The sequence below is a fragment of the Lissotriton vulgaris genome, chromosome 2_2 (assembly GCF_964263255.1).
Source record: "Lissotriton vulgaris chromosome 2_2, aLisVul1.2, whole genome shotgun sequence".
In the NCBI taxonomy this organism is placed as follows: domain Eukaryota; kingdom Metazoa; phylum Chordata; class Amphibia; order Caudata; family Salamandridae; genus Lissotriton; species Lissotriton vulgaris.
In genome coordinates this window covers 307,220,494-307,247,240 of record NC_141688.1, presented here as the reverse complement: position 1 = coordinate 307,247,240, position 26,747 = coordinate 307,220,494, and the positions used below count along the sequence as shown (strand labels likewise).

The 26,747-nt window shown below is 49.4% G+C and overlaps 1 protein-coding gene across 2 annotated transcripts in view; it reads left to right on the top strand.

The window, feature by feature from the left end:
* Positions 1–26,231, top strand: part of CHST1 (carbohydrate sulfotransferase 1) — a 204,590-nt gene extending 178,359 nt beyond the window's left edge. For both annotated transcript variants that reach the window (XM_086959629.1, XM_086959630.1), the window contains one exon: positions 22,803–26,231. In XM_086959629.1, the coding sequence (XP_086815755.1) occupies positions 22,846–24,096 (1,251 nt within the window). In that variant the 5' untranslated portion in view covers positions 22,803–22,845 and the 3' untranslated portion in view covers positions 24,097–26,231. The remainder of the gene's footprint in view (positions 1–22,802) is intronic.
* The last annotated feature ends 516 nt before the right edge of the window (positions 26,232–26,747 follow it).

Below are 26,747 nucleotides of genomic sequence, written 5' to 3'. Positions count from 1 at the left end.
CCAGGGGTCGGCACCCCGAGACATACCAGGATTTGACCCTGGGGAATGGGGTCCTAGGGCCATTAATGTCTCCAGGAGGGGAGCAATGTGACCCCCCTCATCATTCAATGCATGGCCGGGCCCCAGGCAATTGCATCCCCGGGGATTAAGTTGGCTCAGGGAGGAGGCGCACAGCCCACTCACTGTTTTCCATCGTCCGGGCCCCATCGTGCCCCCCTCCCCGCAGATATATGGAATCTCCCTCCCTGGGACCTGGCCCACTCAGGGGGCACAAGAAAAAAAAGAGCAGAAAACGCATTTGTTTTTTATTTTTTTTATTTTGACAACATATGGATGCAGATTTGTGACAAAATTGGGGGAAACAAAACAGTTTTGATACTAGAGAAGGTCCCAGATGGTGAGAGTATTGTTACCCTGCCCGCTTATGTTTTTTTAATGTTTTTTCTCAGGACTCTGCTGAGTCTGAGTCCCAACATGGCTGCTACCATTTCCTGGTTGCCTGGTTGAAGTGGGGGTCGTCAATCAGATCTCCTTTTGACATCTGTTGCCTCTGTGGACCCTCTGTGTCTCTGGATATACATAAATCTTTTGTCTTTAATAACTCCAGAAATACTGAACAGATTTACACCAAATCACAAACAGAGAATTTTCTTGCCAATATCGAGCTTTCTGTCGAACTTGGTATAATTCCGTTCAACACTTTTGGCTATAGTCGTGTCTAAAATCCCATGGGGGAATTGAATGGGGAAACAGTGGTTTGGAAGTCCCACTTTTTCTTGGCCCCCACTTGACGTGTCACCCCAAGAGAGTGGCAAACTGGTTTTAACAATGTTGTGCAGATTCATCAAATGGTGCCAAAGGTTTTAGAAACACAAAAAACGCTTTTCCTATGGAAAGTAGGTTCGGAATATAACTACAGTAGGTAATATAGATATAAATCAAGAGATTGAATGAGGAGCTGTGGACAAAGACGGAACTGTGCCACATCCCCCATCCTAACTCAATAGAACCCTTTTCACTCTCATGGTCAAACCTAGTACTGTGTGGAGCTAACATTACCCACCGTCTATACTGTGGGCTGCAGTGTTTGAATCTCAACAATCTTGTGATGGTTGCCACTGCAGAGAGCCGTACAGCTTTGGCGTCCGATGACAGCACCACAAGTGGTTAATTTACTCTCTCCAACTGAGCAAGACAGTTAAATAACCATAGTAGGTTGAGTCCTCGAACAAAAACAGACTTGTTCATAGTGTATTGTGCCCTTTTGGAAGTTTAGGATACTTATTTCGAAAAGTCTTTCACTTCCATCTTCAGCAGTGAGATGGGACGAACCAGTATACAGAAATCCCTGGGGTTCACTTTCTTTCCTACTGTATAGCTTTAAAACAAAACTTCGAAAGGACCTCAACTAAGACATCCAGTATCTGATTTCTGCCCTTACCTGTCCTGGCCCTAGTCCCCACCCGGTTTACCTGTGAATTTTTCCAGCATCATTTGAGAGCTAGCTATTCTGTTTGATGCCGGATGAAGCTACCTGGTTTAGCTATAGGGGAGACAGATCGGGGATTCCCTCCTTGGACGTCACCTACCCAGTCGGTCTTTAGCCAGACTTCCTTGCGTATCTCCTGTCGTCTCTTCCCGCTTCCTTCCTCTATTTATTATCCCTACTTCTCTCCTCTCTCAATGTATTGAGACTGAACTTTTCTGTCTGATGCCCAATGGAGCTACCTGGTTTAGCGATGGGGGAGGTGGGCCGTGGACTCCCTCCTTGGTCGTCACCTACCCAGTCGGCCTTTTGACAGTTTTAATTTTGTCTCTCCTTGTTGTCTCTTCCCCTATCCTCCCTTTCTCACCTTACCTGTCCCCTCCCCTCTATGCTCCATTTATTTTGCCCTCCATGTTCCTTAAATTGTTTTTTATTGAGACCTAGCTATTTGGCCAAAGCCCGATGGAGCTACCTGATAGCTATAGAGGAGATGGGTTTCGGGACTCCCCCTTGACCGTCACCTACCGAGCCGGTCTCTGGACAGACTTTCCTTCGTCTTTCTGCCGTATCCCCCTCCCATCCTGTTTTTCTGCAAACCTCTTCCCTCGACACCTGAGACCGAACTACTTTGTCTGATGCCTGATGGCGCTACCTGGTTTAGCTATAGGGGATACGGACCGTGGATTCCTTCCTTGGTCGTCACCTACCCAGTCAATCTTTAGACAGACTTCCTCTCATCTGTACGGTTGTCTCTTCCCTTATCCTCACTTTCTCACCTCACCTACCCCCCACTTCTTTTCTCTCTTCTTTCTCTCCTCTCCTAATGTATTGCTAAGGTATATTTGTTGATCTTGTTCTGTTATACTGTTAAACCACACTCTTGCACTTCCTTTCGTCCCTCCTGTCGTCTCCTCCCGCATCCTCCCTCTATTTATGTCTCTCCTTCTCTTTTCTCTCAACGTATTGAGACTGAACATTTTTTGTCTGGTGCCCGATGGAGCTCCCTGGTTTAGCTATAGGTGCGATGGGCCGTGAATTCTCTCCTTGGTGTTCACCTTACCCTGTCGGTCCTTAGAAAGATCTCTTTTCATCTCTCCATATTGTCTCTTCCCTTATCCTCCCTTTTTCACCTCCCCTGCCCCCGCCACTACCTCTCTCTCTCCTTTCTCACCTCTCCTAATTATATTGCCTATTCCTTTTTTGGGATTTATTGTGTAATAGTTGAACTTTTTCTGTTCCATTGTTGATTCTCATGTAAAGCGCTCTGATTCCTCTGGGTCTAGCCAGTGCTACATAAAACTCTTTAAATAAATAAATAAATAAATAAATAAATTACATTCTGCAACTGGCACCTGATTGCATTGCCAAAACTTTACAGCATGTACTTAATCATGTCCTTGATTCTGGGATTTTCCCTCAGCCTTGGAAGGAAGCTAGTTATCCCTCTTCAAAAACAGTCGATCGTTGATCCTGATATGAAGAATCTTCATCTTATCGCACGTCTGCTTACATCTGCCAAAATCCTGGAGATATACCTTCATCAGAAATGAGTGAAGATCATTGAGAAATTTCACATTCTGGACTATTCACAGAATGGCGTCAGAAGTAGTCCTAGTAAAGAAACAGCACTGGTGGCCTCCACGGAGTGAATCAGGTGCCAGGTGGATCATGGAGGGGCAGCTTGATCTGTCGGCAGCCTTTGACACTATCATATCTAGATGGGGGTGTTCCACTGATTGTGGTCCTGATGAAAGCCCTCTGCAGTCCTACATGTTCCCTGCAGCATTGACACTTGCAACCAAACTGTAGGTAAACTCCTCCGACCCGCACTGACTCCAGGGACATTTTCAGGATTTTTGGGGCCCTGGGCCAAATGAATTCTGGGGGCCCTTGTTCGAAAGATCTTTGCATTTTTTCACTAATTTCAGCTCTCCTATGCCCTCTTCGGTCAGGTCACTGACAGTGCACAGGCGTAGCCTTCCCAATTCTAAATGTGTTTACTTCTAATATTCAGTGTTAGAACATAACTGCAGCTCACGAATAATACTGCAAAAAAGCTCTGTGATACCCCCATTTTTTCATACGTCAGGTCCTGATTTTATCGAAATGAAAGTTTTTTATGATTATTGTATGAAAGATAGGCAGACCATTCTCTGCAAAATGTCTGCAATAGTTTCTCACATATCACCCACATTAAACAAGCATTTCCAATGCAATAGGTCTCGCATTTGCGAGAGTTTAAGCTATTGATATTGCGAATGACAATGCCTTTTATTTATCTGTTTTGATAATTAACACATAAATAAAAGGCATTGACTCTTACAAAGCCAATAGCACAAACTCTTTAAACTGCAAGACCTATTTAATTTAAAAGAAGCGGCCACCATTGTCCTGAGCTGCTTGGAAAGTAAAAGCATGCATGGCGCGCTTTATGTTGCAGGAAAGCATGTCGTGCCTGCATGCCTGCAGTAGGAGAAACGTGTTAAAGAAAATAGTGCTCAGAAACTAAATAATAAATACTGTGTAACAACAGAAGTAAAAGAACCAGTCCTCGTGGGAGGTTACAAATGAAGACAAGGCGGTACTAAGGAGGGGCTAACAAACCTATTAACGAATTAGAAACCAGCATTTACGAAGGACAATGGCACAAGCCAATGAAAAATATGGGCGGAGAGTGGCGGGGGTCCCTACACGAATTCAGCATGCCAGGCAGAGCAGCGCATGCGTTGCCCAGGCGGGACCTAAAAATAAATGAAAAGATAATGGTATTTGAAGCAATAATCTGAGCAGTATTCAAGGTCACCAAGGCAAGATTGTCTGCAGAACAGAGCTGGCTGTATCAGGACCCCCCCCCCCCCCACGCCCACACCCACACCCTCTGAAAGTCAAGACTGGGGGCCAGGACCACACTGCCCATGCCTTACAAGTTAGGCAGCACTACCTCTCCGGTGCCCAAAAGGTCCCTTTAAGAAGTATGAATATTGTGAACAGTTGCCTCTTTAAAACCTCCGCCCAGCGGCGGCCACGTCCGGCGCGAGCCCGCGCCAGGAGCACAGTGGGTGCAAAAAACCCAAAAGAATACAAAAACAGCAAACAGAAGTTTCCCTAAAGAAAGCCGTCGTTTATTCGCCGCCCCTGGGACCCAGGCTTTCCACACCCTCGAGCCAAATTCTCCTGCGTGTTTATCCCGCGGTATTTGAGAAAGAACACGTGAAAAACAAGCTGAGACAGACAGACGGACGGAGTCAGCGCCTGGCACGCGTCCACGGGCGGGGTCTGTCCGGAGCCAGCCGCAGGTCTGGGCGTCTGAGGGCAGCGGCGGGTCCAGGCCGGCCCGAGCCTCTGGCATGGGCTTCTGTGCCAGCTACTGGGCAGCGCACCTGTGCTGGGGCCAGGGGGCAGAGGAACTAAACTGGGACGGGGACAGGGGGCACAGAAACTAAACTGGGCCGAGGGAAGAGGCCAGGGGAGGGGGCACAGAAACTAAACTGGGCCGAGGGAAGAGGCCAGGGGTCACAGAAACTAAACTGGGCCGAGGGAAGAGGCCAGGGGAGGGGGCACAGAAACTAAACTGGGCCGAGGGAAGAGGCCAGGGGTCACAGAAACTAAACTGGGCCGAGGGAAGAGGCCAGGGGGCACAGCATCTTACCTGGGCTGTAGGGATGGACCAGGGAGCACGGAAACTAAACTGGCCGCAGGGATGGGTCCAGGGGGACACAGAAACGAACCTGGGCCGAGGGACAGAGCCAGAGGGCACATACTCACTAGTGGCACTGCTGTGGGTCTGCCCGATACACCCCTCCTCACTCTGGAATCTCCCCAGACACCTCTCTACCTCACAGGACCTCTGCCGTTGGGTCTCATCGTGGCCTTCACATCCATACACGGCTCCTTCCCAAACGACCTCTCTGTACTCCCGAGTCGGTAGATCTTACCTGCAGCCACCACTCAGACAGAATCTATTGAGCTTCAACCAAACCTGCTAGTGACGCGTCCAGGCCCCGTCCCTTTCAGAGACTGGGGCCACTGAACAGGAACTCTCTTCCGCCCGAAACATCTGCACTCCAGCCTTTCACTTACATTGTGTCTGCAGAGAGCAGCAGTGTGTCATGTTTAATAAATATCTGCTCTGTGTTCTTTTCCTTTTCATGCGCAACACAATATAGCAACGCAGCATAGCGCTTAAAAATGATGATATTCCCCTAAATCGCTTTTCATGCTGGAAACACTTTTACAGTGGCAAACTGCACAATCACATACATGCAATAGCATAATATTCACAAGTTAGTAGGTGTGCAAACTCTGCCCAATTACACACGAATAGAGAAGAACACAAATAACAAATTGTTAGTCCTCATTTCTGCATATTCAGGCAACACGTGCAAAATGTGCTCCTGCTATTCACATCAGTTTTTATCTGCTATAAATTATGGTTCTAAACTCCCACAAACTGAGGACAGACTGTTTTATGCGCAAACGTGTTTGCACTCAAGTTAGAATTGAGTGACTCAGTAATTACACATAACCACAAAATGTTCTAAAATAATGCCAAAGGAGCATGCTACCATATATAGGGACTTTACAAGACAAAGGGGCACATGCATCATTGCACCCGTTTGCGATTCCTAAATTGCGAAAATTAAGGAATCGCAAATTAGAAATCGCAAACGGCAATGCATGATTAAATCGCAAATATTTTTGCGAATTCTTAATTTTTCCTTAATTGCAATTCACATTTTGCGAATCGCAATTAAGGAAAACCTTCCCATTGATTCCTATGGGCCAAAAGGCCCATAGGAATCAATGGGAAGCATTAATATTTTGCAATTTTCATTTTGCGAATCGCAATTTGTTAATGCATTTCAAGGGTGCTGAAGGGGTCCAAAGGACCGCCCCCTGCACCCTTGAAATGTCCAAAGGACATGTGTGTGTGTCACATGACACTTTCAAAAATGCTTTTTTGAACTTATTTGAAAGATTTCGCAAATTAACACGAGGTTCACGCTCGTGTTAATTTGCTCCCCCTATTTGCGAATTTGCATTTTTTTAAACATTCATGCATTGCATTTAAGGAATTGCAAAAATGCGATTCTTTAAATGCAATCACATTTTTAGAAATCGCAAAAAATTGCGATTTCTAAAAAATTGTTTATTGCATCCCAAAAAGTGATTTTGGAATCGCAAACGGCCGAATTTTGCGATTCGCACCGTTTGTGACTCCAAAATCGCTTGATGCATGGGCCCCAAAGCACTGTGGCCAGAGTTCCCAACACAACACTCCTGACTACCTGTAGCTGAAAACAGTTATAGAGCTTGCAGCTAACAGTAGATTATACACCATTTTATCTTGTATCGCTCAAGCTATTTATAAATGTAATGTTTCGAAAGTTTGAAATATTTGAAAAGAAAGTAACAGGAATACGTTTTATAACTTCCACGCGATGCTGCTTCATCATATGGTGCAGCATGGAGGTACTTCAGAGCAGTCTTAGTGCCTGATGCACACAACTGGCTCCTTGCAGCACATCCATTCCACTGAAGAGTGACAAGCCTCTCCCTTAGCAGAGGGAGCCCCTGCAACAAAGAGGGCATTTTTCACAAAAAAAAAAAATACCCACCTCAGTACTAATGAGCAGGAATCAGATTGTGACTATGTTAAAACTAGCATTGAAGGGCTGCCCCCTCCCTACATCTCAGGAGCCTGCATAAAACCTCTGCCATGGACATGGGGTACCTTTCGCTGGGCCTCTCTCTGGCAGTGATGTTACAGGAACAGTGTTGCTTTTCTGTGTATTTGTTTCTGCTTGGGAAGCAGAGTGGCTTTCCCGTGTGTTTAAATGTTTCTTATTCCAAGCCACACTGCACCATTCTGTCAGGCATGCAATAGCATGCCTTAAGGGCTAAGGGGGCCCCCCTCCAAAATAAGCAAAGATGGGTCCCCCGCACCGCGGGGTCTGTGGGGGCCTCCGTTACACCCCTGTGGTGGGCAGATAAACTAACCCGGGCAGGAAGAAGGTTGCTGGTGGGCACATAAACTAACCTGGACCGGAGGGAAGGAGCTAAGAAAGATGGCTGTTGGGCACAGACTAACATAGGCCAGAGGGACAGAGTCAGAGGGCACAAAGACCTAACTGGGCCGGAGAGAGGGAGAGTGTCTGGGAGCACAGGAGCCAACCATTGCCGGAAGGACGCGGTCAGGTGGTACAGAAAGTAACCTGGGCCTGAGGTACAGGGTTGGTTGGAGCCCGGGCCTGAGGTACAGGGTTGGTTGGGGCCAGAGGTACAGGGTTGGTTGGGGCCAGAGGTACAGGGTTGGTTGGGGCCTGAGGTACAGGGTTGGTTGGGTCCAGAGGTACAGGGTTGGTTGGGGCCTGAGGTACAGGGTTTGTTGGGGTCTGAGGTACAAGCTTGGTTGGGGCCTGAGGTACAGGGTTGGTTGAGGTACAGGGTTGGTTGGGGCCAGTGGTACAGGGTTGGTTGGGGCCTGAGGTACAGGGTTGGTTGGGGCCTGAGGTACAGGGTTGGTTGGGGCCTGGGGTACAGGGTTGGTTGGGGCCTGAGGTACAGGGTTGGTTGGGGCCAGAGGTACAGGGTTGGTTGGGGCCTGAGGTACAGGGTTGGTTGGAGCCTGAGGTACAGGGTTGGTTGGGGCCAGAGGTACAGGGTTGATTGGGGCCTGAGGTACAGGGTTGATTGGGGCCTGAGGTACAGGGTTGGTTGGGGCCTGAGGTACAGGGTTGGTTGGGGCCTAAGGTACAGGGTTGGTTGGGGCCTAAGGTACAGGGTTGGTTGGGGCCAGAGGTACAGGGTTGATTGGGGCCTGAGGTACAGGGTTGATTGGGGCCAGAGGTACAGGGTTGGTTGGGGCCAGAGGTACAGGGTTGATTGGGGCCTGAGGTACAGGGTTGATTGGGGCCTGAGGTACAGGGTTGGTTGGGGCCTGAGGTACAAGGTTGATTGGGGCCTGAGGTACAGGGTTGATTGGGGCCTGAGGTACAGGGCTGGTTGGGGCCAGAGGTACAGGGTTGGTTGGGGCCCGAGCCTGAGGTACAGGGTTGGTTGGGGCCAGAGGTACAGGGTTGGTTGGGGCCTGAGGTACAGGGTTGATTGGGGCCTGAGGTACAGGGTTGGTTGGGGCCTGAGGTACAAGGTTGATTGGGGCCTGAGGTACAGGGTTGATTGGGGCCTGAGGTACAGGGCTGGTTGGGGCCAGAGGTACAGGGTTGGTTGGGGCCCGAGCCTGAGGTACAGGGTTGGTTGGGGCCTGGGCCTAAGGTACAGGGTTGGTTGGGGCCAGAGGTACAGGGTTGGTTGGGGCCTGAGGTACAGGGTTGGTTGGGGCCAGAGGTACAGGTTGGTTGGGGCCTGAGGTACAGGGTTTGTTGGGGCCTGAGGTACAGGGTTGGTTGGGGCCTGAGGTACAGGGTTGATTGGGGCCTGAGGTACAGGGTTGATTGGGGCCAGAGGTACAGGTTGGTTCGGGCCTGAGGTACAGGGTTTGTTGGGGCCAGAGGTACAGGGTTTGTTGGGGCCTGAGGTACAGGGTTTGTTGGGGCCTGAGGTACAGGGTTGGTTGGGGCCTGAGGTACAGGGTTGATTGGGGCCTGAGGTACAGGGTTGGTTGGGGCCCGGGCCTGAGGTACAGGGTTGGTTGGGGCCCAGGCCTGAGGTACAGGGTTGGTTGGGGCCAGAGGTACAGGGTTGGTTGGGGCCAGAGGTACAGGGTTGGTTGGAGCCTGAGGTACAGGGTTGATTGGGGCCTGAGGTACAGGGTTGGTTGGGGCCCGGGCCTGAGGTACAGGGTTGGTTGGGGCCCAGGCCTGAGGTACAGGGTTGGTTGGGGCCAGAGGTACAGGGTTGGTTGGGGCCAGAGGTACAGGGTTGGTTGGAGCCTGAGGTACAGGGTTGGTTGGGGCCTGAGGTACAGGGTTGGTTGGGGCCTGAGCCTGAGGTACAGGGTTGGTTGGGGCCTGGGCCTGAGGTACAGGGTTGGTTGTGGCCTGGGCCTGATGTACAGGGTTGGTTGGGGCCTGAGGTACAGGGTTGGTTGGGGCCTGGGGTACAGGGTTGGTTGGGGCCTGAGGTACAGGGTTGGTTGGGGCCTGAGGTACAGGGTTGGTTGGGGCCTGAGGTACAGGGTTGGTTGGGGCCTGAGGTACTGGGTTGGTTGGGGCCAGAAGTACAGGGTTGGTTGGGGCCAGAGGTACAGGGTTGGTTGGGGCCTAAGGTACAGGGTTGGTTGGGGCCAGAGGTACAGGGTTGGTTGGGGCCTGAGGTACAGGGTTGGTTGGGGCCCGGGCCTGAGGTACAGGGTTGGTTGGGGCCTGAGGTGCAGGTTTGGTTGGGGCCTGAGGTACAGGGTTGGTTGGGGCCTAAGGTACAGGGTTGGTTGGGGGCCTAAGGTACAGGGTTGGTTGGGGCCTGAGGTACAGGGTTAGTTGGGGCCAGAGGTACAGGGTTGGTCGGGGCCTGAGGTACAGGGTTGGTTGGGGCCAGAGGTACAGGGTTGGTTGGGCCCAGAGGTACTAGGTTGGTTGGGGCCTGAGGTACAGGGTTGGTTGGGGCCTGGGGTACAGGGTTGGTTGGGGCCTGGGGTACAGGGTTGGTTGGGGCCTGAGGTACAGGGTTGGTTGGGGCCTGAGGTACAGGGTTGGTTGGGGCCTGAGGTACAGGGTTGGTTGGGGCCTGAGGTACTGGGTTGGTTGGGGCCAGAAGTACAGGGTTGGTTGGGGCCAGAGGTACAGGGTTGGTTGGGGCCTAAGGTACAGGGTTGGTTGGGGCCAGAGGTACAGGGTTGGTTGGGGCCCGGGCCTGAGGTACAGGGTTGGTTGGGGCCTGAGGTGCAGGTTTGGTTGGGGCCTGAGGTACAGGGTTGGTTGGGGCCTAAGGTACAGGGTTGGTTGGGGGCCTAAGGTACAGGGTTGGTTGGGGCCTGAGGTACAGGGTTAGTTGGGGCCAGAGGTACAGGGTTGGTCGGGGCCTGAGGTACAGGGTTGGTTGGGGCCAGAGGTACAGGGTTGGTTGGGCCCAGAGGTACTAGGTTGGTTGGGGCCTGAGGTACAGGGTTGGTTGGGGCCTAAGGTCTGTACCTTAGGCCCCAAAAGGTTGGTTGAGGACTGAGGTACAAGGTTGGTTGGGGCCTGAGGTACAGGAATGGTTGGGGCCTGGGGTACAGGGTTGGTTGGGGCCTAAGGTAAAGGGTTGGCTGGGGCCTGAGGTACAGGGTTGGTTGGGGCCTGAGGCACAGGGTTGGTTGGGGCCTGAGGTACTGGGTTGGTTGGGGCCAGAAGTACAGGGTTGGTTGGGGCCAGAGGTACAGGGTTGGTTGGGGCCAGAGGTACAGGGTTGGTTGGGGCCTGAGGTACAGGGTTGGTTGGAGCCTGAGGTACAGGGTTGGTTGGGGCCAGAGGTAAAGGGTTGGTTGGGGCCTGAGGTACAGGGTTGGTTGGGGCCTGGGGTACAGGGTTGGTTGGGGCCTGAGGTACAGGGTTGGTTGGGGCCAGAAGTATAGGGTTGGTTGGGGCCAGAGTTACAGGGTTGGTTGGGGCCTGAGGTACAGGGTTGGTTGGGGCCTGAGGTACAGGGTTGGTTGGGGCCTGAGGTACAGGGTTGGTTGGGGCCAGAGGTACAGGGTTGGTTGGGGCCTGAGGTACAGGGTTGGTTGGGGCCTGAGGTACAGGGTTGGTTGGGGCCAGAGGTACAGGGTTGGTTGGGGCCAGAGGTACAGGGTTGGTTGGGGCCAGAGGTACAGGGTTGGTTAGGGCCAGAGGTACAGGGTTGGTTGGGGCCTGAGGTACAGGGTTGGTTGGGGCCCGTGCCTGAGGTACAGGGTTGGTTGGGGCCTGAGGTACAGGGTTGGTTGGGGCCTAAGGTACAGGGTTGGTTGGGGCCTAAGGTACAGGGTTGGTTGGGGGCCTAAGGTACAGGGTTGGTTGGGGCCTGAGGTACAGGGTTAGTTGGGGCCAGAGGTACAGGGTTGGTTGGGGCCTGAGGTACAGGGTTGGTTGGGGCCAGAGGTACAGGGTTGGTTGGGCCCAGAGGTACTAGGTTGGTTGGGGCCTGAGGTACAGGGTTGGTTGGGGCCTAAGGTCTGTACCTTAGGCCCCAAAAGGTTAGTTGGGGACTGAGGTACAAGGTTGGTTGGGGCCTGAGGTACAGGAATGGTTGGGGCCAGAGGTACAGGGTTGGTTGGGGCTTGAGGTACAGGGTTGGTTGTGGCCTGGGCCTGAGGTACAGGGTTGGTTGTGGCCTGGGCCTGATGTACAGGGTTGGTTGGGGCCTGAGGTGCAGGGTTGGTTGGGGCCTAAGGTACAGGGTTGGTTGGGGCCTGAGGTGCAGGGTTGGTTGGGGCCAGAGGTACAGGGTTGGTTGGGGCCTGAGGTACAGGGTTGGTTGGGACCTGAGGTACAGGGTTAGTTGGGGCCAGAGGTACAGGGTTGGTTGGGGCCAGAGGTACAAGGTTGGTTGGGGCCTGAGGTACAGGGTTGGTTGGGGCCTAAGGTACAGGGTTGGTTGGGGACTGAGGTACAAGGTTGGTTGGGGCCTGAGGTACAGGAATGGTGGGGGCCAGAGGTACAGGGTTGGTTGGGGCTTGTGGTACAGGGTTGATTGGGGCCTGAGGTACAGGGTTGGATGGGGCCTTAGGTACAGGGTTGGTTGGGGCCTAAGGTACAGGGTTGGTTGGGGCCTGAGGTACAGGGTTGGTTGGGGCCTGAGGTACAGGGTTGGTTGGGGCCTGAGGTACAGGGTTGGTTAGGGCCAGAGGTACAGGGTTGGTTGAGGCCTGAGGTACAGGGCTGGTTGGGGCCTGGGGTACAGGGTTGGTTGGGGCCTGAGGTACAGGGTTGGTTGGGGCCAGAGGTACAGGGTTGGTTGGGGCCAGAGGTACAGGGTTGGTTGGGGCCTGGGGTACAGGGTTGGTTGGGGCCAGAGGTACAGGGTTGGTTGGGGCCAGAGGTACAAGGTTGGTTGGGGCCTGAGGTACAGGTTTGGTTGGGACCTAAGTTACAGGGTTGGTTGGGGACTGAGGTACAAGGTTGGTTGGGGCCTGAGGTACAGGAATGATTGGGGCCAGAGGTACAGGGTTGGTTGGGGCTTGAGGTACAGGGTTGGTTGGGGCCTGAGGTACAGGGTTGGTTGGGGCCTAACGTACAGGGTTGTTTGGGGCCTGAGGTACAGGGTTGGTTGGGGCCTGAGGTACAGGGTTGGTTGGGGCCTGAGGTACAGGGTTGGTTCGGGCCAGAGGTACAGGGTTGGTTCGGGCCAGAGATACAGGGTTGGTTGGGGCCAGAGGTACAGGGTTGGTTGGGGCCTGAGGTACAGGGTTGGTTGGGGCCTGAGGTACAGGGTTGGTTGGGGCCAGAGGTACAGGGTTGGTTGGGGCCTGAGGTACAGGGTTGGTTGGGGCCCGGGCCTGAGGTACAGGGTTGGTTGGGGCCCGGGCCTGTGGTACAGGGTTGGTTGGGGCCTGAGGTACAGGGTAGTTGGGGCCTGAGGTACAGGGTTGGTTGGGGCCTAAGGTACAGGGTTGGTTGGGGCCTGAGGTACAGGGTTGGTTGGGGCCTGAGGTACAGGGTTGGTTGGGGCCTGAGGTACAGGGGTGGTTGGGGCCTAACGTACAGGGTTGGTTGGGACCTGAGGTACAGGGTTGGTTGGGGCCTGAGGTATAGGGTTGGTTGGGGCCTGAGGTACAGGGTTGGTTCGGGCCAGAGGTACAGGGTTGGTTGGGGCCAGAGGTACAGGGTTGGTTGGGGCCAGAGGTACAGGGTTGGTTGGGGCCTGAGGTACAGGGTTGGTTGGGGACTGAGGTACAGGGTTGGTTGGGGCCAGAGGTACAGGGTTGGTTGGGGCCAGAGGTACAGGGTTGGTTGTGGCCAGAGGTACAGGGTTGGTTGGGGCCTGAGGTACAGGGTTGGTTGGGGCCCGGGCCTGACGTACAGGTTTGGTTGGGGCCCGGGCCTGAGGTACAGGGTTGGTTGGGGCCTGAGGTACAGGGTAGTTGGGGCCTGAGGTACAGGGTTGGTTGGGACCTAAGGTACAGGGTTGGTTGGGGCCTGAGGTACAGGGTTGGTTGGGGCCAGAGGTACAGGGTTGGTTGGGGCCTGAGGTACAGGGTTGGTTGTGGCCTGGGCCTGAGATACAGGGTTGGTTGTGGCCTGGGCCTGATGTACAGGGTTGGTTGGGGCCTGAGGTACAGGGTTGGTTGGGGCCTAAGGTACAGGGTTGGTTGGGGCCAAAAGGTTGGTTGGGGACTGAGGTACAAGCTTGGTTGAGGCCTGAGGTACAGGAATGGTTGGGGCCAGAGGTACAGGGTTGGTTGGGGCTTGAGGTACAGGGTTGGTTGTGGCCTGGGCCTGAGGTATAGGGTTGGTTGTGGCCTGGGCCTGATGTACAGGGTTGGTTGGGGCCTAAGGTACAGGGTTGGTTGGGGCCTGAGGAACAGGGTTGGTTGGGGCCTGAGGTACAGGGTTGGTTGGGGCCTAAGGTACAGGGTTGGTTGGGGCCAGAGGTACAGGTTGGTTGGGGGCTGAGGTACAGGGTTTGTTGGGGCCTGAGGTACAGGGTTTGTTGGGGCCTGAGGTACAGGGTTGGTTGGGGCCTGAGGTACAGGGTTTGTTGGGGTCTGAGGTACAAGCTTGGTTGGGGCCTGAGGTACAGGGTTGGTTGAGGTACAGGGTTGGTTGGGGCCAGTGGTACAGGGTTGGTTGGGGCCTGAGGTACAGGGTTGGTTGGGGCTTGAGGTACAGTGTTGGTTGGGGCCTGGGGTACTGGGTTGGTTGGGGCCTGAGGTACAGGGTTGGTTGGGGCCTGGGGTACAGGGTTGGTTGGGGCCTGAGGTACAGGGTTGGTTGGGGCCTGAGGTACAGGGTTGGTTGGGGCCAGAGGTACAGGGTTGGTTGGGGCCCGAGCCTGAGGTACAGGGTTGGTTGGGGCCTGGGCCTAAGGTACAGGGTTGGTTGGGGCCAGAGGTACAGGGTTGGTTGGGGCCTGAGGTACAGGGTTGGTTGGGGCCAGAGGTACAGGTTGGTTGGGGCCTGAGGTACAGGGTTTGTTGGGGCCTGAGGTACAGGGTTGGTTGGGGCCTGAGGTACAGGGTTGGTTGGGTCCAGAGGTACAGGGTTGGTTGGGGCCTGAGGTACAGGGTTGGTTGGGTCCAGAGGTACAGGGTTGGTTGGGGCCTGAGGTACAGGGTTTGTTGGGGTCTGAGGTACAAGCTTGGTTGGGGCCTGAGGTACAGGGTTGGTTGAGGTACAGGGTTGGTTGGGGCCTGAGGTACAGGGTTGGTTGGGGCTTGAGGTACAGTGTTGGTTGGGGCCTGGGGTACTGGGTTGGTTGGGGCCTGAGGTACAGGGTTGGTTGGGGCCTGGGGTACAGGGTTGGTTGGGGCCTGAGGTACAGGGTTGGTTGGGGCCTGAGGTACAGGGTTGGTTGGGGCCAGAGGTACAGGGTTGGTTGGGGCCCGAGCCTGAGGTACAGGGTTGGTTGGGGCCTGGGCCTAAGGTACAGGGTTGGTTGGGGCCAGAGGTACAGGGTTGGTTGGGGCCTGAGGTACAGGGTTGGTTGGGGCCAGAGGTACAGGTTGGTTGGGGCCTGAGGTACAGGGTTTGTTGGGGCCTGAGGTACAGGGTTGGTTGGGGCCTGAGGTACAGGGTTGGTTGGGTCCAGAGGTACAGGGTTGGTTGGGGCCTGAGGTACAGGGCTGGTTGGGGCCTGAGGTACAGGGTTGGTTGGGGCCAGAGGTACAGGGTTGGTTGGGGCCTGAGGTACAGGGTTGGTTGGGGCCTGAGGTACAGGGTTGGTTGGGTCCAGAGGTACAGGGTTGGTTGGGGCCTGAGGTACAGGGCTGGTTGGGGCCAGAGGTACAGGTTGGTTGGGGCCTGAGGTACAGGGTTTGTTGGGGCCTGAGGTACAGGGTTTGTTGGGGCCTGAGGTACAGGGTTGGTTGGGGCTTCAGGTACAGGGTTGGTAGCAGTGATTGCCAGCATTGCTTCTAGGCCAGTGTTGATTTTATTGCAGTCACATTCATTCTTGCAGCTTCTCACCAGTCAAATAAAACTGTAGCTCTTCATAAATGTCCAGTATGCGACTGTAGCAAGGAGACACACATCATTTAAAGAAATAACAGACCCTGGAAATGCAAATAAGACAGCACTCACCTCTGCATCTACACAGTCGGAGCATGGCCTGATCCCAGTCTTTTTCAGCCCTAAAACACTTCAAGATCAGGATTGGCTGGTGTCTCATCCATCCAACGGATCTGGAGCATCACCTTCTGGAAACAGCACCAGAACATTGATGCATAGCAGGTGTTATTCATCGGGTCCCCTGATAAAGACGCCACCTTCTGCACACCTGCCATAACTATGTAGCACCTATCTCAGGGGCCCAATAACTTTTTTAGGTGGTACCCTTGGATAGGGTTAAAAACTGAGAGGACTTGGGGTTCCGAGCACAAATATCACGGAGTTAGCCTCCTTACACGTGTTCCTGGCGAGAGTCTCTAGCCGGGACCCTGAGTAAGGAAGGTAACTCCGTGTAGCCGGTGTCTTGTAGTACCAAAAGCCGAATGTGGCCAAGGGGTACCTTGTGGCAATAGAGAGGTAGAATCTTATCTCCTCCATAAGATGGATGTGGTGTATTAACCACCCATTATTTGCGTGATAACAAGTGGACACGGCCAGTATATCCATCTGATTAAATGACTTTAACTCCATTTGTGCATGCGGAGTGACTTGAATTGTCTACTGGTCCTGATGAAGGCCTAAGAACTCCTGGTGGAGTCTAACACAGGCGGAAACATGTTGACCACTAGGGGGGGTATTTTTGCTTGGAACCGCCAGTCCTCTCAGTTTTTAACCCTATCCAAAGGCACCACCCAATGAAGTAATTGGGCCCCTGAGATAGTTTTAACTCATCACTTGTTTTGGTTTTGCACTCTGCCCCTCCCTCACCCATTTGCCTTGGGGTATCCCCCACTCTAAAACACCTCAGCTCCTCCCCACCCTTTTCCCCTTGACACGGTGGAGAGTCATAGCTCATATCTGGGACCTTGCGGGCCCGATGTGAGGAGGGAGCCCAATGATGAAACATGTCACCTTCGGGTGAGTGAGGGCTCTCGTCCTTAAAAAGGATCACTTTCGGTCTTCTTCTGTTTTTTCTTTAATACACATCCTCCGAGACCTATTTTTTGTGAGTTCCGTTCATAGACTGAGTGATACGTTCTCCTTTGGAACTATCTCCCTTGGATCCCAACTGTGTTGTTTTTGACGTAGCTATCTAGCACCCGGAAGGCAGGCAAGGCGATATTAAAACTAGTTTTCTGAAGTTTAAATTAAAAAAACTCATTCCCACCTAAAAATGAAAACATTATGCACCTTAATGATATATAGAATTAAATAAAATTAATGTAATTATTTTTAAATAAAATCTATTGTTACATTATTTGTAAATTCAAATAGAGGATGAAAATACTTTTACATGAAATAATTAATATATATTACTTTTATATATTTTTTCATTTAGTTACATGTATTAATTTTTGTAAACTATTTAAAATATTATATTTCATTTAACATTGTTACGTATGGGTTTTTATTTCTAGTTGTTACCTCCTTCCTTTTCTACTGGAGGGTGCATGTGTAATACTAGGGTTATTGCTGCTTTTTCTATAGTTCAGTAGTAACTTACACTCAAGTTTGTAAATACCAAAAAACACTAAACTTAATAAAAAAGCATAAACTTACTCAAAAACGTACGTTGCATTTCTGAATCATGCCCTCACAGTGCACGGGCCATCACTGGTAGCTCAGTGGAATAATGCACTCACTCCATTAGAAACTGATGGTGGACTTCCATGGTTTTTCCCCTTGACAGGAGAACCCATGACAGCGGGTATTGTCAAGTTACAGAGATCACCACAAGACCAGCAGTCATCTATACATTTGACAGATTTCAATGTGGCAGGCAAAATGTAAATTGATACTTGTATAGCGCACTACTCACCCGCAAGCGTCTCAAGGCGCTTGTACGAATACCGCTGTGGAACCCATCCTGGCTTTCCCTGTGAGGCGTTCACTCCTGGGCACCCCCAAGGTGTAGGCCAGGCATCCTTAGCGTTGTGGGGATTAAGCAAGCTATTGCCCAGAGTTGCAGAGTGGGACTCCATGATTGGAATAGGCACTGAGGCGAGAATTATCAGGTCCATGGAATTTTGAGCCCAAGACGCACCGAGGCGGGTAATTGAACCCTGGTCCCTGGCCAGAGCTCTGCATCAGGGTCTGCCGCTCTAACCATTGAGCCAAACTTCTCCAGGTGTGATGTCAGAAGCCATCCTGAGAATGGAGGACCATCCATCAAACTCTAGATCTGGCCCTAAGTACTTAGTAATAAGGCAAAGATGCCTGAGTCACTCACAAATGACCTTTAACCAAAGTCTGGTTGAATATTAGGAAAGTGTCATTTTTGCTTAAAGGACATCTACTATGAGAAATATCATGGAAAATGGAGCATGTTTGAGTTGGAATGGGGAATCCTTTCGGGATCTTAAGCAATTAATGAAAGGTTTTCACATTGCACATAGTTGACTTGACACCAAGAGCCGAATGATGTTCACCAATGACACCAATGTCCATATGTTGGAAGTGGAGTTAACATAAGGAAATAGTGTCGAAGGGCATTACATCTTTAGTGTGCAGAGCTTTGATAAACACTGAACAAAAATGCTCTCAAATGGGCATCGCTGGTGCTGGTTGAGGCTTCAGTGCATTCGAAATATTAATCTGCGAGGTTGTCCAGCGAATGTTTAAATGGGCCATCAGCTCTACACCGCAAGGTCAGGGCAGGCTGTACCAAAGTTTGGTAAGAGTTTGGCAAGACCACAGTATAACAACTGTAGTATGAAATATTTAGAATGAGAATCATTGTTAAGAAGAAACTGGTTGAAGAAGCTGCCTCTGATAGATTGTGAAGATTGAGTCTTGTTCTGGAAATTAAATGATATGTGGATATTGTTGAGAACACTACACAAGAACGACAGAGATGGGTGAAAGAATTTAGAAGGTAAATATATGTTCCTTTGCTGGAGGGCTCTCCACAGCAATGGATCTGTATGGCTATTTGTAAGAAAGTGGCTCTATATATACTGGACCAAAGTAAGGTACAGAGGTTTGGCAGAGGCTAAAGTTAGATATAACCTTACTCTTTTAAGTGGTAGCTTGGTCGAACAGTAAGGCAGTACCAGAGGACAGTGTAAAGCATTTGTTGTACACACTCAGTCAGCAAATGGTCTCACACACTCAAGAACTGAACTCAAGGCCAATTGTTTAGTATCAAAAGATATAGTTGTTTTATTTTAGAACCAACAAGGTATCAAAATATACTTTCTCAGAATGATTTACTTTAGTTAAATACTTTTCAATTAGGCATTAGACTGTTTGAATGCAATAGATATAGTTTGTTGCAATATGCAACACAATTTCAAACACAATGCAACATTGAGCCCAATGGAACTCTTCAGTTAAATGCAAATAATTACTTTGTAGATTACTTTTCTAACCACTAGACTGGATCCTAGATTCAGTCCTGGGACATGTCCTGTAAACAGTTAAGTAAAAGCGTTTTGGTTACAGTAGTGATTTTTAAGGAATATTATTGTATTTTAAAAGTTGCCACTTAGAAACTTTTTCAGTTGAAATTACCAATGTTATCCTATCGAAGGAAATTCAATTTGCAGGTAAAGTATGTTCATGTTTCTTTTGTAATCTAGTACTGGACTCCTAGATTCAGCACTGGGACATCTATCTAAGACAGGTAGGTAATTACGTTTTGGTAGTTGGTAAGATTTTTAAAGAATATTTGTAGTTTGCAAAAATCGACACTTAGAAGAAATTTCACGGAAAAACAGTCAATGGTTTCCTATGGAAGAAAATTCAGGTTACTGGTAAGTACGGTAAAGATGACTTTTCAGGGGTTGTGCTGGGCTAAAAGATGCAGCACTGAGGTCTCTCCTGAAACAGGTTAGTAAATCGGCAATCGTTGTTCGGCTGATTTTAGGTGAATATTTTAATGTTCTGAAACTCCACACTTAAAAGAATTTCCAAGTGAAACCAGTCAATGTTAGCCTTTGGTAGAAACGTGATTTATCGGCTTTTAGGTAAGTACTCGACTAGCAGAGTTAAGGTTCTGGGCATAGACATAGGGGTCTCCCAGGGTCAGATAGGTACAGTTGGTACACCCTCAGCGGCACGGGCAGCCGGGTGCAGAGGTAGTTAGGCCCAATGTTATCCAAATAGAGGTAGGGAGCCTTTGGTTGGTGGCTGCTGGCTAGCAGGCCACGTGGCTGTGGGAGCTGGGCACCTTAATGATATATAGAATTAATTAAAATTAATGTAATTATTTTTAAATAAAATGTATTGTTACATTATTTTTAAATTCAAATAGAGGATGAAAATACTTTTTATAGGTTTCAGGGGGCATCTCTAAGATGCTCAATGTAGTGTATTTTACATTAAATTCCACACTGGCATCAGTGTGGGTTTAATGTGCTGAGAAGTTTGGTATCAAACTTGTCAGTCTTCAGTGTAGCCATTATGGTGCTGTTGAGTTCGTAATAACAACCTCCCAGCACCATATACTCTTAATGGCATCACTGCACTTACAGTGTCCAGGAATGGCCCTGGGTACTGAAGGGCACAGGGCTCATGCACCTGTGCCCACACCACTGGCATAGGGCACCCAGGTAGAGGGGTGACTGATGTATGCCAGGGCAGTGGGTGTGTGGGCATGGCACACAGGGACGTGTGCCATGTTGACTCTTTGTTTAGTTCTGCAACAGGACACCCCGTCTGCAAAGACAGTGTGTGTGTGTCAGGGTGAAGGGCCCCTAAGGGTGGCACAATAAGTGCTGCTGCCCTTAGGGGTCTTCTCTGGTCACTATGCCCTGGGTACCCATGGTACCATTTACCAGGGGCTGACATGTGGCCAGAGATGCCAATTAGGTTTTAGCTTCAATACAGTTTTAGGGAAGGAACACAGGCCTTTGGCACCTGATTGGCAGGAGCCCATGGCACACTCAGTCAAAGCATATCAGCAATTCAGCAAAAAGTGGGGGCATGCCGTGCAAGAAAGATGGCACTTTCTCACACTATTCTCTAGTAAAAGATATATTTAGAGTTGACAATCTAGAAAGGTTTGAAGTAGAAAGGATGGTAGTGGCAAAGTCTCATAATCCATGGAGCAACAGTCCAACCAGTGGCCTATAGCAGACACTTGGTAGATGTATACAAGAGAGGAGCCTGCACATGTTGTGTTTATGCCTAGGAGGGACAAGCATGTTGAGATATTGGTGAAAATCTGAAAAATGGTTACTTCAGGTAACTGAACATGGGTTTTATCAATGGAACCCATTGGCCTTTTGGAAATTAATGTGAAAAGATAGTGTAAGGAAAATTGCCTGTACGTGAAAAGGGTCTAAGAATAGCTTGTTTCTAATGTACACCCTTACCCAGAGGCCAGGAATAGAGTCTGTGAGTACGAAGAAAGTAATAGTGTCAGTTTATACGTTTGTAGACGAGAAGGGAATCCTGTAAAGTTGGTTACTTACAACGCTGTTCAAACATATTTATTTGAGAGGATGAATTTTCTGGGAAAAGAGTGATAGTTTCTTCATGTACAGAAGCATATAACTTTAAGGCAAATGGTTGGTGGGAAGAACCAATTAAATTATCAAGGAAAGTATTGGAATTGCTTCGGTGAGTGAGCTGTGTGGTAACTGGTAAAGAAGGTGGTGGGAAAGTGCTTCATCTTAGTAATATTGAAATTGGATTTCATGAGAACATTACTAAAAACACACAAATTAAGTGAAAATCATGGTTTAAAGATGTAGATGGAGGACTAGGACAAGAAGGTTTGTGTTATGGTGAAGACGCACATGCTTCATAAGGGGATAAAGGCAAGATCAAGACTGGGACTCCCAGAATAACATGGGGCATCTCATACTGGACAATGAAGAATGGTATAACAGGGAAACCTTGCTTAGATCGCAAGCCCCGGTAATGAGGAAGGGCCTGACACATCTGTTGTTAATATGACCAAATAAGAGAGGCTTGTAAGATGGTGAACTAGGCAGCACTCCTTTAGGAAAAGAAGTGTATAGGTGAAGGTTACTCTGGCATTATGTAGTGTGCATGGAAATTATTCCTTCAGAAAGTAGGTCTTGTATTTCCTTCTCATTGGTTTAGAATTGTAACAAGAGAACTGTTGTAGTTTATGACGGCATTGCTATCTTTTGTCCCGCAGTCGCCTGGCGCGATACGGAATCTCCCACCTATACCCGGACTTTTGCCTTTGTGGCTAAGCCATTCCTGACCTCCAGAAACTATCAGACTTGGGCTACATTATATCATATCATCTTAACCAAAAACAACCTCTGCTAAGTCACATCATGAATTCCAACAGTAAACCATAAGAAGCTCCATCCGTCTATTCAATCGCAAATTTTGATGATCCTGATGTTTACCACCGTTCATTTTTTTAACAAGATTTCACATGCCCCGATAGCACCAGTCTATACATCATTAGGTGGATTCTTCACCGCCAAACTTTGATCCTGATTTCTTCAGAATAAATTCTCACCTAAATCGTGGTAGACTGACACTCCTTTATGAGCCGTGGATTATCAGTTCATCGGTATTTGTCATCTGATTACCCACAACCATGACTAGTTATCAGTGCAATAAGACGGTGACCTGATGAAGGTGATAACGCCGAAACGCTCGTAATCTTATCTACCGCCTTGCCTCCATCAACTTGTCTGAGTTTTGGTTGTACCGCTCTCTATTTATGTTTTGGATAAAGAATGTTTAAATGAATATGAATACTAGGCAAAAAACGTATGTGAATCATGATACATACCATGTAAGCTACACAGAAATGCAATAAATATAAAAAACATTGACAGTATAATTATAAATAAAAGAATGTAAGCTTTTTTAATATATTGATCGTATACTTCTGGTTTCATGTAATGAGTTGTGAATATTAAGTGGGGTGGCATATTTACAAATTTCTTTACAAATCTTTTGACCTGTATCTGCTTTTGTCAATAGTATGACTGACTCAGCTAAATACCTTTACCTATAATACACAGCAGCAGTGTCATCCCCTGTGGGGAACATTTGTATGGAGGTTTATCAGCTGAAAGATGATAACAGAACTAAGAGGAGGTTGACACTTGCTTAGCTCCCCTTCCATCATGTTCTTTATATGCCTGACTGGGGTTCCTAGATTAACTAACGGTTGAATTTGTTTTGCGTTACAGATACACAGAGGGTCGAGAAGAAGCTTCATGACGGCGCCCAGCCATGCAATGTTCCTGGAAGGTTATCCTCCTACTAGCCTTGGCTTCCATTGCAATTCAGTACACCGCCATCCGCACTTTTACCACCAAGTCCCTTCACCCGTGCCCCAACCCCAATCCAACCAACTGTAGTTTGGGCCAAGACACGGATGGTCTGTGCGAGGAAAGCCCGACCTCAGCTTATAACCTCTCCAAGAAGACCCACATCCTCATTTTGGCAACCACCAGGAGCGGATCCTCGTTTGGTGGGCAGCTGTTCAATCAACACTCGGACATCTTTTACTTGTTTGAGCCACTGTATCATGTCCAGTACACACTGGTTCCAAAGTTGTCCCTGAGTAAGAGCACTGCTGACAGACGGGTCATGCTAGGTGCCAGCAGGGACCTTCTGAGAAGCTTATATGACTGCGATCTTTACTTTTTGGAGAACTACATTAAGCCACAGCCAGTCAACCACACAACGGACAAACTGTTCCGAAGAGGTGCCAGTAAGGCCTTGTGCTCTCCACCAGTTTGTGAGGCTATGGGACCAATAGATGTGAACATTGAAGAAGGAGACTGCATGAAAAAATGCGGAACCTTGAACTTGACATTGGCCACCGAGTCTTGTAGAGAGCGTGGCCATGTGGCTATCAAAACAGTGCGTGTTCCTGAAGTCAATGACCTTAGAGCATTGGTGGAAGACCCCAGGCTGAACCTGAAGGTCATCCAGTTGGTGAGAGACCCGAGAGGTATCCTGGCTTCCCGAAGTGAAACCTTCCGGGACATCTACAGGTTATGGAGGATTTGGAGGGCCACAGGCAGAAAGCCCTACAACCTGGACGCCACCCAGCTCACCACCGTCTGTGAGGATTTCTTGAATTCCGTCTCGACTGGGCTGAACAGGCCATCGTGGCTGAAGGGCAAGTACATGTTGGTGAGGTATGAAGACCTGGCCAGGGATCCAATGAAAAAAACAGAGGAGATCTATGCCTTTCTTGGTATACCCATAGATGGAACTGTTGAACGATGGATCATGAACAACACCAGGGGGGATGACTCTTCCGCAAAGCACAAATATGGAACAGTGAGAAATTCTGCAGCAATTGCTGAGAGCTGGAGATTGACTCTGTCATATGAGATTGTAGAGTTCACCCAAAATGCATGCCAACAGGTGCTGGATCAACTGGGCTACAAAAGGGTGGGCTCTGTCCAGGAGCTCAAAAATCTTACATTCAGCCTAATAGAAGATAAGACCTTTTCACCATTTTTGTAAGCAGGGAGTTCTTGGGTGCACACTCTATTTTTGATACAACATTTAACTACTGCCTTAGACTTTCAGCCCTAAAAATTGCACTAAATTATTCAGGAGAATCGGGACTAGGGGTAAATCTCATGCTGGAAAAAAATGAAAATTCAGAGACGTGCGCTTAAAGGGTTTTCACATTCTGGGCAAAATATGGATTTCTGGTTCTGGCCTCCGTTTGATCTTCCGGGAAAATAGTTCCATATTTCCATGTTTTGGTTCCAGGAGGTTAGTGTATGCATTTTGCTCTACAACAGGTTCTGAAACGTGGACACTTTCTACACAGGTACATTGCATGAGTGATGAGATGCAATGGCTGTCAGTGAGACACATGTATGAGAAATGGGTGGCTGGCTTCCATTGCCAGAGGGAGATACTCCAGTCTAAATTTACTTCATGGACATGTCTGGATTCTCATCGAAAGGGAAGACGGTAGAGCTGAGGAGATCCCATCTTTCTACCTTCATCTGATTACCTTCTAAAAGGCCTATCAAGGCAAAGCCCCTGAGACAACACATTAACTTGAGATGGTGAAGGAGAAAGGGGTGGCCCACAAGCAGCAGAGGAGAGGGACGTCGGACAAAGCTTGACGTTTGCGCAGCAGGGGCAGCAGATGTAGTTGCAATGGCTGGGTGTTTCTATGTGGTGGACTGATGGAAGCAGTAGTCTATTTGCTAAACAGAATGTGATGGTGCAAGGACAGAAAAGGAAGGAGGATGGTTGGATAGTACAAGATGGTCTGATTCACACCATTGGTTTATCCGCAAAAGATGGTGTGAGGGTAGCAGGTATTTTGGTCTTGTTGGGCAGCAGCAGTGTTTTGAGAACCAGCCACAGCTCTATAATTTGATAGCATCAGAAAGTGTGAGGCCAGCACTGTTCCTCTGGTCAAGCAGCAGTGATTTTGAGAAGCAGAAGTGAACACCCCATTGACAGCAGTAGATGATGTGGAGCCAGTGGGGTTTTAGTTGGGTGGCAGCAATTACATGTGGTTTGAAGGGCAGAATTGTAGGTTAGATGGTTTATTAGGAGGAGATCTAGTGAGGGATAAGAGTACCGGATGTTTGGGTACTGGGAGATGATGTGAGTAACATAGGTGAGAGTCATGTGGTCAAGGGCAGGAAATGGTGGACTGGAAGGTTATGCAAAAGAAGGTATTTCAAAGCAGGTGGGATCCACTGGGCAGCAGAAGATGTGTAGGTCGAAGTTAAGAGTTGAAATTTTGGATCAGCAGGGGAAGATGTATGGGAAAACCCTACGAGTTTGAATAGTGTGGAAGCAAGGGAAGGTGTGTGCAAGAACCTAAGAGCTGGTCCAAGTGGAGAAGCAGGGAGGCTGTGTGAGACAAAGCTAAGAGTTGGAGTAGTCGGGAAGTAGGGAACTGTGTGTGCGACAAAGCTAAGAGTTGGAAGGCAGGATCCGCAGGGGAAGATGTTTGGGAAAACCCTAAGTGTTAGGATGGTGGGAAAGCAGGGGGCGGTGTGTGGGACCAAGCTAAAAGTTGGAAGGGCGGGTCAGCAGAAGATGACTGGGAGGCTCCTACCTGTTGCCTTTTTGGCCAAGCACCCAGACCCAATCCCCAATGCAGAGGGCACAGGCCAGTCCTCAACATGTCGTCTTTTTGCGTACAGAGTTTACAGCACAAGTACTGCGAGCACATCCGGACCCTGCAGGACAGACCGGACAGGGAGGGTCTTGGAGTAAAACTATAGGGGAGTTGATGTTTACAGGCGAAAACAGAGAAATGCAAAATAAGAATTGACTCTAAAGATATATCATGACATTTCTCCAGCTTTCCAAAATGAAAGGGAATGATTGTGGTGGAGACACAACAGCACTGTTTTCTTTTACCATGTAAGAGAATTAACAAAAATGTAAAGTACAACACTCTAAAAATGGACTGAAATGTTCTCATTGAGGAAAGTGCTGTTGAGCAGTCAAGAACAACAAATCCATTGGTGTTGAGCATTTCCTGTTCTGTGAATGTATTTTTCCACGTGGCCACATACATTTTTTCTCTTGGGTCTGTTTCCTTTTGTTCTCTAGGTGTTGTTTGGCCCAGAGGTCCATTTGATTCTCGTTTCGGTGCACTCGTGGCATTTATTTGTGTCAAATAAAAAAAACAAAAAATACAAAATAAAATGTATTTTAGATTTTCTGTGCTCTAAAAACCCGGAAGCAAGTTTTCTCTACTTTACAATTTTAATAAATCGATGAATGAGTGATCACTGACCACTACATTCCCAGGATCAACAGTTCGGCTGCGGTGTGTTGACTGAGGTGTGGTGCAGTGTGTTGAGGTGCGGTGCGGTGTGTTAGCTGCGGTGCGGTGTGTTGAGGTGCGGCATGTTGACTGGGGTGTGATGCGGTGTATTGAGTTTAAGCATGGGCGAATTTTGCGGATCTCGCGTTCGCGAATTTTGCGGATTTGCGAACTCGCAATCCGCAAAATCCGCGAATTCTTGCAGATTTTTTTTTTTTTTTGTGTTCGCAAGGATTTCTGCCAGTTCGCGAGGGTTTCGTACCAGTTCGCAATTGCGAACTTACATTTCGTCGCGCAACGGTCGCGAATTATGTTGTTTCTACGTCTGGTTCATCATCACAGGTTCCCAGCACCCTCT